A 10,546-nucleotide genomic window follows, 5' to 3' on the forward strand; every position below is an offset into this window, starting at 1 on the left:
GGCTGACGGTGGTGGTCGGCGTTGCACAGGGGAAAATTTTGGGGGCGGGGAATATGTGTTTGGGAAGAAAATTGGCGGAAATGAAAAAATGGGTCTAGGGGAAAGGATTGATGATGAAATGGGCGAAGACAAAATACTGTAGTTTTTTTTTTTTGAAAAGAAATTTATTTTTTATTTATTTTTCTTTTATATATTTAATATATTTATATATTTTTTTAAAAGCAACACGTGTCACCATTTCATAGGTGGTAACGTGACGATTAACGGAATCTGTTAAATTTTTTAACGGAATCTGACTACAGAGACTAAATCGTTTTTTTGGCATATCCAAAGACATCTGAGTTCATTTTGATATCACAAAGAACGTTTTGTAATTTAGACTAACCATATAGACTAATTTTGCATTTAATCCTTTAAATAATAATAAAAAGTGATTAATTTAATATAAAAAATTAACAAGGTTAAAGGAGTTGGCATGTCCATACCCAAACAAGGAATTCTCAAGTGCAGATTTTGGGAACGTTGAATTTTGGAGCAGCGGGGGGTTGGCCGTACCATGGAAGCTGAGATTAACGACAAGAGAAGAGGGATTGAGATTTGAGTGAGTGATTGCGTCAGCGGGTGGGGGGCCCAACAGTCCACGTAGAAGTGACGGTTAGTGAGTTGAGCCGTGTCTCACTCTTCGACTCTCCCTCACTTGGGTGGGGGTTAGGTGGCGAGTAGTTACCGACTTACCACATGCCTCGGTTTTTCAGCCTCCTCTGTCCGCCTCCATTCTTATTTCATTTTCCAGGAAAATCGTTTTCCTCTTTTGCTCGGTTTTCTCGGGAAAGCAAGTGAGGCCACGCCTTCCCCATTTTTTTCTCGGGAACCAAACATGTTTTCGGTTCGGTCAATCGTTGGTCCCCAGCTGAGACGCTCAATCCGCCAGCTGCATTCTGCTTCTTCGGCTGCTGCATTTGAAGCTGAGCGAACGATAAGAGACGGTCCCAGGAATGACTGGGCGCGAGACGAGATCAAATCCATCTACGACTCTCCCGTCCTAGATCTCCTTTTCCATGGAGTCAGTATTTTTTTTTCCCTCTGTTTGTTGTGATTTATATTTTGAAAGGCTATGTTATTGTTTGGTTCCCTAGAAATTCCAGGAAAAACATAAGGAGTATGATTTTTCCATCTTGTACATTTTGCCGTGTGTGTGAGTGTTCCGTTGAGAGTCAAGTTTCCATTTGGTTGCTGGAAAATGCAGGAAAGAGAATGAAAATGGAAATTACAAGCTGTAACTGTTGTTTTTTTTTTGTTGGGGGAAAGAGTATGTAAAAGAATATGATTTTTTCCATCTTGTACGTTTTCTTTCTGTTTGATTGCTGAGAAAATGTAGGATACCCGTGAATGTATATTATGCAATTTCCCCACTATGCAAGTAGAAAAACTGAAAAAGACTCTGTGCGCTTTCCAGGCTGCACAGTATGCCTAACCCAAGCAATGTTTTATTTCGTTGCATATAATAATAATATTAAAATTTTTAGAGTGATATTTTCTGTTTGGTTGCTGAGAAAACGTGAAAAGAGAGAGAAATGAAACATAGTATGTACATACTGTGCAATTTCCAGAGTGTGCAAGTCGAAATGGACGCCAAGATACGTGCCTGTAATTTAGTAAATTTTGTTGTATACTGCAGCCTTATTTGCGTTTAGAGTTGTTTCTAGAGTTTCTGTCGTAGCTGAACAAAAAATTGTATTGCTATTACTATTGTTGTTTAATTTATAACGTATAACGTTATAGTTATTCTTTTTGATTTGTCAGGCTCAAGTTCATAGACATGCTCATAACTTTAGGGAAGTGCAGCAGTGTACTCTTCTCTCAATTAAGACGGGTGGATGCAGTGAGGATTGCTCATATTGTCCTCAATCCTCTAGATATGACACAGGACTAAAGGCACAAAAGCTTATGACAAAGGAGGCTGTTATGCAGGCAGCAAGAACGGTCAATTTTTTTTTTTTTTTTTTTGTATTCTCTGGATGCTCTGCATTGACTCAAGTGTAGCTTCTCCAATAGACTAAGAAATCACTGTTGACTACTTTCGGTGTGCTAGAATGGAATTCATATTGTTTAACTAGAAGACATTGTTTTACCTGATAAATATTTGCAACATGTCAGTTACCCATATGCATATCTTATTACTCCACTGTGAGAGTACTAGTGCTACATGAAATTCTATTTTCAGTCTTTTTGGGTTACAATGGGTCATGCCTAGATGAGTGGGAGAACAGTCTGATAGTCCTCATAGGAAATTGGTACCGCTCTGCATGATGTGGTGTATCTGTAGAGAAAAAATGAGTGAAATTTTAAAGACTGTAAGAGGACAGTGGTGAAATTAAAAGCTTTATTCTGCAGTACCCTTTACCAATGGGTGGTTGCCCTGGATTGCTTTCATTTTTCTAGCTTTCATGTTTTTTTAAATTTTAAATTTTTATCTTTTTCGGTTAGGTGTTTCCCTTATATATTTCCTATATACTTGGGTTGGGTTGCACCTTTGTGCTTTTTCATGAAATTAAATTACTTATTAAAAAAAGGAAAAAAACCCATAGGTATGCCTCTTCCATTAATCACATCTAAAATTCTATAGTTTTCACTTCTGTCTATGCGTCGTAGTTTTATTTTTACTTTTTATAAATAGAGCTTCTTGGCACTTCTTTTTCTTCTTCTAGATTTGTTGTTTTTAGTTGGTATTATAAATTATGAGTTAATAGTTCAATTGAACTCTCATAACTTACTAATTACTCAAACATTGTGGACTAGTACATAACAGGCAAGTGTTTATTGGGCCTCACAAATTATGTCTCTATATAATTGGTTTTCGTTATTAAAACAGCCACGCTTTGACTTGTTATCTACTTATCTCCTGGGCAGTATAACTAGATGCCGCCACTTTATGATCTTCTTCCTAATGTTGATTAAATTCTCCCTTTGAACTTGATAGAATCTTGTTCAAATATCGCTAAAATCCTTTTGTTGCCTTTGATCCATTGTACTTTTCTTGGAGCATCAATTGGACATATTCTCACTCTTTGGCAGGCAAAAGAGGCTGGTAGCACGCGTTTTTGCATGGGTGCTGCATGGAGGGACACAGTTGGAAGAAAGACCAACTTCAATAATATCTTAGAATACGTAAAAGACATAAGGTAATAGAAACATCATTTATAGCAAATACTAAGCACTTGGGAATTAGAGGCATTTTGTACTTCAAAGTAGTAAATGAATTTCCTAGAATGCCAAAGAACTTGGTTCCTTATTCCCTCTATTATGGATATTAAACTCATTAACTCACGATTTGGTACATTAATAAATTAAAGTAAAATAGTAATAAGTGATCCATGAGTTTGATTTATTTTACTCTTCTAACCAAATTAGCATTTCAAATGAACTGCATTTCTTTATTTTGTTGTCTTTAATATGAAAAGGCGGCATTGTCAGAAGTCTTGCAATCTCCGGGGTGTTATGATGTGGGTTCTATAATGGTTTCAGGATCATATTCACCTATTGAGGAAAAAAATAAAATAAAAGGAGCATTTAGAACAGGTGCAATAGAACTTGTTATGATATTAGTAAAATACACTACGAGATGATTCGACTGATTGCTCCTTCTGTAGGAGTATTTTTGAATTGTGAGTAGAAGATCAGATACTATGCTCTTTGATAGTGAATGTATTGGTTAAGAACTTGGGGTGCTCCCAAAATGCAACCTTATTGGCACCACACCAGGTAACAATGAAATTTCTGCAATGCCTTCTGGGGCTGAATGAAGGGGCTCAAATGAAAAAAATTGATTGGGAAAAGTTGATTTCTATTGCAAATATCAACTTGTGGACTCCAGATGGAAATAAATGGAGCTGAAAGAGATTAGGATGACATGTAATATTGTGCCTTTGGTAAATAGAGGGAAAAGAATAGCATAATGCATTGATAGTTACTTTTCCTTGGCATAATATGGTATGATATGTGGTTTGGGACACATAATGTTCCAATATAGTGGGAGAGACTGGAGATGGGATGTGAAAATAATTATCATCTTTAGTCCAAATACTTGGCAGAAGGGATTACAAGATAGTAGCTTTAAGAAAGATTGTTGGAGTGATATTTAGAAAAAATAGGTTTTAACTTTTTTTCCTCAATTATGGTCTCACGGAACCGTTAAATATGCAATTTTGCCTAGAACCATAAATATGTGGTTGTCTTTAAACGAACTTTTTATTTTTATCTCTTTTCTTTACCTCACAATAATACATGACCAACTCACAAAAGTGCTTGGAAAATTATTTTTTTTTCAGTGGTTGTTTATTATGATATGAATTGCAAATGACTGAGTTGTAGGATATATATCTCATTAAAGCAAAAAAGAAAAGAAGAGAAGAAAGATCTTCAGAGATTGTTGTTAATGGTTTCTGAACAAACACATATACATGAATTTAACAACTATCAGTCCTTTTGTATTTTTCAAATTCAAGTGCATGGCAATTTTTTTTTTTAAAAAAATTTATTTATTATTATTATTATTTTTTTTGTGGTTGAATAAGTTCATGGCATTTACGGTTGTCTGCAATCCTTTGGCTTAATGTTTGTTGTAATATTTTGTAATTTCATTTAACTTGTGTTACATTACTTTCATTTAATGTATGCTGGAGGTATCTCCCATGTTCCAGGGATATGGGGATGGAGGTGTGCTGCACCTTGGGCATGCTAGAGAAGCAGCAAGCTGTTGAACTCAAGAGGGCTGGCCTGACAGCTTATAATCATAATCTTGATACCTCAAGGGAATATTATCCAAATATCATCACCACAAGGAGTTATGATGAGCGCCTAGAAACCCTTCAGTTTGTCCGCGATGCAGGCATTAATGTCTGTTCAGGTATTTTAGTTGAAGTCTTGAATGTATTATTATCACACACGTATATTGTAGAAATGGATCATTATCTAGCCCAATTTATGTGGTTAATTTCTTTTGTTTCTTCCTTTTCCTCATTCTATACTTCCTTGCTTCTCCTTCGAAATGTAAACCAAATTTCATAAAATGAAAGGGGGAGGGGCAAATGTTATGCTGGTTAGATTCACTTCTAGAAAGCGGCAATTTGTTCTCACTTACAGCTATCTACTTGTCTGCTGGGCTCATGATTCACTCAAAGTTCTTTTTGATAATTAATCGAGATATCATTAAAAGCGTAAGGTGCCCCATGTATATAAGAAGTATACAAGAGAAGCCACCTAACTAATTGGGGAAAAAAGAAAAGAAAATCATGATAGCGAATCACCAAAGGAGAAATATAAGTATCTGTCAAAATATACAATGTGTTGAAAAATAAAAACTTAATCTCCTCCAAAGTCTTCTCTCGGTCTTCAAAACACCTATAATTCATTTCCCTCCATAGACACCACAAAATGCATAAAGGCACAATTTTTCACATAGCAGAACTCTTGAGTGCTGTCGGTAATCCACTAACAAGCAAACAAATCAACTACTTGTCTAGGCATAACCCAAAACAACCTAAATTGATTGAAGAAAACATTCTAAATGGCACAAGCAGCCTCAAAATGAAGAAGAGGATGGTATGTGAACTCTCATCTCCATTCCTTTTGCACATATAACACCAATCAGAATTTGGTGTCTATGAAAGAAGAAATTGAGAGGTTTTTAGGAGGACGTTTGCTCGTGCCGGCATTGGTGCCTCCGAAGGCGAACAGGTTTGACTAGGTGCTCGTTGCTGATGCTCTTGTCTCTGTCCTGCCCTCTTCGACACTCTCATCTGGGCAGATTGTTCTGCCAGAAAATCATGATGCAAATTCTGCAGGGGTGCTAGCTTTGGGAGAGAGGTTACGCATGTCTCTGGGCAGTGGGGCTCCTATATGTAAGCAAACAGTGAGATACTACCGGAGAGCTAAGAATGAAAGAGGAATTCGGATGAATGATTCTCTTCTTCTTGAGGCCGTGGAATCTTTTAGTGCTCCGCAGATACATTACCAACCAGTTGCAGGGTTTGTTGCTCAGGCTTCATCGGAGGTTGCACACGGTCAGGTGTCTGATTTGACACCTACACCTTTAATTAGTGTAGGGGATGTTGCAGCTCAAAGAAAGCCTGATTCTAAGAACTCTAATCCGACGAGGGGCTTTCTACGGCGAGGGTTTTTTAACCCAAGTCCGAAAGAAATAAGGGAGTCTCTGTCTTCATCGCATGTGGCTGTTAAGGATGATGAAGTAGTGGGTGGCAACTCTTCAGTTTTTGGACGAAGCTTTCAAGTTTGGGGAGCTGTCCCCCGATCCCCTTGATTGGGGGTTGGATTGCGGTGAAGAGGAGGATCCATATTCAGCGGATTTTCTTCGGGTTATGGACATCGCCCGGCCTAGGGCTAAAGGAAAAAGGCCTAGGAATAAGGGCAAAAGAGAGCTGTTAAATTTAGAAAGCTCTGTTAACTATGGCAATGCTAGTGCGCCCTCCAGGAGAAGGAAGGGCAGGATTATTGTGTCATAGTCTTTTGTAAAGGGATGAGGGTGTTTGGTTAGTGGGCTTTGCCTTGGTGTGTTTGTTTGAGGGTTTTTGGGTGGTTGTTTGGTTTTTCTGGGTGGGTGTGCTGGGGTTTTTCTTTGGGCTCGCTTTCGCTTTGGCCCCCTTTGTATACTTCTTGTGTAATTAGGGGTGCCTCTCACTTTTCTCCTTCTTTAATAAAACTTCTTATTACTTATCAAAATAACACCAATCAACCACAATGACGCCTCACTTTTGGAGATTGTCCATGGGAAGGATCTTCCCTAGGGTTGCCGACCACACAAAAAAGGCCATCCTCGATGGAACCTTAGTCCTCCAAACACTCCAAGAGAAACATGAACCATCATGACAACACAATGACACTGTAGAAGGAGTTAACACCAAGCAACCATCTTTTGGAATGGACTCGCCACAACTTGTCTTCCCTTTACCGTCTCATTCTTACTAACTACAACATCTTGAAGAACGAAATAAAGGTATCCACCTCTCAATCTTGAGCCGCTCCAGCAAAGTTCACATTCCATTGAATGACACATTCAAAAAATTCCACGTGTGCCTCAACAGGAGCATCATTTACGCAAGTAATACCAATAAAACTAGAAAGGCATCCTTAAGGGCCATATCCCACATCAAAGATCATTCCAGAATCTAACCTTAGAGCCATCTCCCACTTCAAATCTAGTGTGACTACAAAACCTCCCCTAACCCCTCCTGATATTTTTCCATAAATGATAAACCCACCCCATACACCCCAACAAGCTCACTAGAACACCACCTTTCTCGTGAACTTCCATATTTAGAGTCCATCACCACTCTCCACTAAGCCCCTCTCTCTCAAGCCCATAACACCAAAGCCATTTACCTAAGAGAGTATGACGTCCCACATTGCCTGGGCATGGAAAAGATTATGTGTTTATATGGAATATACTCTCTCTAAATGGTATGAGGCCTATTGGGGGTAAACCCAATAATAAAATCGTGTGGGCTTGGCCTAAAGCGGACAATATCATACCACTTGGAGTAGGAGTGTTACAGAAAGCGTGATTGAACCTCAACAATTTTCTAATCCCCAACCCTCACTCAAAGATCGGTGTACACACCTCGGGCCAACTCACCAGGTGAACTCTTCGCCTAGCCCACCCCATATGAACTCAGAGTTATCTCTTCATCTATCTAGAAAATAATCTACTCTCAATACAGCTTGCATATTTTTGTCTGCTTGGACTTTCTTCCTTTACATGATGCAGATATGACCTTCTTTGGTCCAGTGACTGGTTGTAATATCATTGGCATCAGAAGGATGGTGAAAAACGTTTTTTTTTAATGCATGTTCCTTTTCAATGTGGTCATATATATGTTCTCCTAAAAAGTCATTGAGTTCACTTGAAATATTAACTTAGTCAGCGTATAGGCTTCTTGAAAGCTGAGTTCCATATCTGTCGAATTATAACTTACTTGACTGAGCTGAGGGTTAAAACTGTCACGAAAAAGTCTTCTCTAGATGGATGAAGGTGTTTTGGCTGACTTGAAGCATACAATTTCTAGAATAAGGGAGATACCTCACCAGAAAATTCTTTTTTTGATAAGTAATAAGAAGTTTTATTAAAAAGCGTAAAGGCGCCCTAAGGTACACTGTAAGTATACAACAGGATCACCTAACTAGAAGGAGAAAAACGAAGAAGAAAATCATCATAACTAATCGAAACTGGAAAGACATGCCCAGCGGTCCAAAGATGCAGAGTTTGAAAGCAAGAGGCTAGTATGTCTTTCCAAGTCCCCTCCAAATCCTCAAAGCACCTATTATTCATTTCCCTCCATAGGCACCAAAAAAAGCACGTAGGCACCATTTTCCATACCACGGCACTCCCCCTCCTCCCCGAAGACCACCAACAAGCGAGCAAATCCGAAACCCTATTCAGCATCACCCAAGACAACCCAAATCGACCAACAAAGGTGCTCCACAAAGCATAAGCTACCTCGCAATGAAGGAGAAGATGGTCCACCGTCTCCTCGGTCTTTTTGCACATACAACACCTGTTTGTCACAATCACCCGTCGCTTTTTGAGATTGTCCAGGGTCAAAATTTTACCTAAAGCCACCGACCACACAAAAAAACTCGCCCTCGGAGGAGCTTGGGTACGCCACACACTCTTCCACAGAAATCCTCCCCCAACAGGACTCGCCAAGGCAACGTAAAGGAGCTTGACCTTGAATTGGCCTCTTTTGGAAGAATTCCATCACAACCTATCTTCACACCCTCGCCTCACTTGAGCAGCATGTAACACTTGGAAAAATGAAGCCAACACCTCCACCTCCCAATCATGAGCTTTTCTAGAAAAGCTCACATTCCACTGGTTAGTGCCACCCAACGCCTCCAAATGGTAACATAAAAATCTTTAATTCAGATGTGGCCCCAAAGGACAGTGGACCTTTATGCTGATATGGTTGAATTGCCGAATCATGTAAAGTCCCTTTCTGTATCATAATTAAAACATCAAGCACATTGCTCATGGAAAATCTTTTTTTCCTTTCTATATTCTTTTAAGGCTCCTAGACATGACATCATTTCAAATTTAAACTTCAACTACTTGCTTTTTAAGTTACATTTTTTTTCATGGTTAATTATAAATACATACGATGGGTAATTGTAACAACCTTGTTTGTCATCAGGGTTAACCTTTTATGTTTTCAGAGTCTTAAATATGCATAAAACAAAAAAGATGAATATCGTTATGAGTTGCTTAATGAGGCAGGAAAATGTGATTTACTCTTTAATTTCTTTTAATAGGAGGAATAATAGGTCTTGGAGAAGCAGAAGACGACCGAGTAGGTCTTTTACATACATTGGCAACGCTCCCTACCCACCCAGAGAGTGTCCCTATCAATGCGCTGGTTCCAGTAAAAGGCACACCTCTTCAAGATCAGAAGGTAACTAACTCTGGTTCTGTTCATCTTGAAATCTATAACTTTGGGTCACCTTTAACAATTCTTCTGCATGCTATAATTTGCAAGTGTTACATAGTGATACTATACATTTTTAATAAGTTATAGAATTTGATACTTGTATATTTGTGATATCGAAACTAGTTGCGATTAAGGCTTTTTGGTCAGGCTAGGAATTAGTAGAAGAGAAGAGTTAAAATACTGGAGTTGGAAAAGCTACCATATGAAAACATAGGAAATAAGATGAGGCGAAAACTAGTTTGGAGAGCCTGATCATTGTATGAGCGAATGCTTGCTCTTGGCTGCATCCACTGCCATCCTTTTGTAGTTGTCTATCTCTGCTTATGGTGTCTATGTTCTTCTCTTTCCAGATTGTTTTAGAGCTCTAAGTATCTTAACTGACTAGTTTATTTTTCTTGATTCAGCCAGTTGAAATATGGGAGATGATTCGGATGATTGCCACAGCACGTATAGTCATGCCAAAAGCAATGGTCAGGTTGTCAGCTGGCAGAGTTCGGTTCTCCATGCCCGAGCAGGCATTATGCTTTCTTGCCGGCGCAAATTCAATCTTCACTGGCGAGAAGCTGTTGACTACTCCTAATAATGATTTTGATGCTGATCAACTTATGTTCAAGGCGCTTGGACTTGTTCCAAAAGCTCCCAGTTTTGGCGATGATGTGGAAGATGCTCACGAGGCAGCAGTTTCTGAACAAGCCGTTTCCAGTTCGGGGTAAATAACTGGTTCAACTCAAAGGCAGTGAATCGTCCATTCTTTTTGTTGGAGTCAATGGCCTCTTTCTAATTATTAATAATCGTTGTGGAATTATATATGACAACATCTTGGTCTCTCAAGGACATTTAGTTAGCATCTGCAGTTGCAAATCTCTGGCTCAAGTAATTTAAAGGAACGAATTCATCCATACTTGATTGATTTGCTCCTAATTGCGCTAGCTTGGTAATGGAAATCAGTCAGAACATCCAAGCCATTTCAGATCTCAGATCAGACTAATTTTAATTCAATATTTGTGATACGTATTTTGGCAAGCTATTGTATCACAGATTAGTCG

At 38.7% G+C, this 10,546-nt stretch overlaps 1 protein-coding gene across 2 annotated transcripts; it reads left to right on the top strand.

The window, feature by feature from the left end:
- The first annotated feature begins 551 nt into the window (after positions 1–551).
- LOC132161706 (biotin synthase, mitochondrial) lies at positions 552–10,399 on the top strand. 2 transcript variants are annotated; one of them, XM_059571886.1, is made up of 6 exons: positions 552–1,063; positions 1,804–1,983; positions 3,076–3,182; positions 4,683–4,906; positions 9,325–9,464; positions 9,905–10,399. In XM_059571886.1, exons 1-6 carry the CDS (start codon positions 878–880, stop codon positions 10,211–10,213), a joined length of 1,146 nt encoding a protein of 381 aa, XP_059427869.1. In that variant the 5' UTR covers positions 552–877; the 3' UTR covers positions 10,214–10,399. The 2 variants fall into 2 exon arrangements, with proteins under 2 accessions (XP_059427869.1, XP_059427876.1); XM_059571893.1 differs by having other exon boundaries at positions 556–1,063; positions 4,701–4,906.
- Positions 10,400–10,546: the final 147 nt, after the last annotated feature.

Source organism: Corylus avellana, chromosome ca1 (genome assembly GCF_901000735.1).
Source record: "Corylus avellana chromosome ca1, CavTom2PMs-1.0".
Taxonomy (NCBI): Eukaryota; Viridiplantae; Streptophyta; class Magnoliopsida; order Fagales; family Betulaceae; genus Corylus; species Corylus avellana.

Coding starts and splice junctions, on each gene's coding strand:
- LOC132161706 (XM_059571886.1), top strand. CDS start 878: ATGTTTTCGGTTCGGTCAATCGTTGGTCCCCAGCTGAGACGCTCAATC. Junction 1,984..3,075: donor TTATGCAGGCAGCAAGAACG/GTCAATTTTTTT, acceptor ACTCTTTGGCAG/GCAAAAGAGGCTGGTAGCAC. Junction 3,183..4,682: donor GAATACGTAAAAGACATAAG/GTAATAGAAACA, acceptor TGTATGCTGGAG/GTATCTCCCATGTTCCAGGG.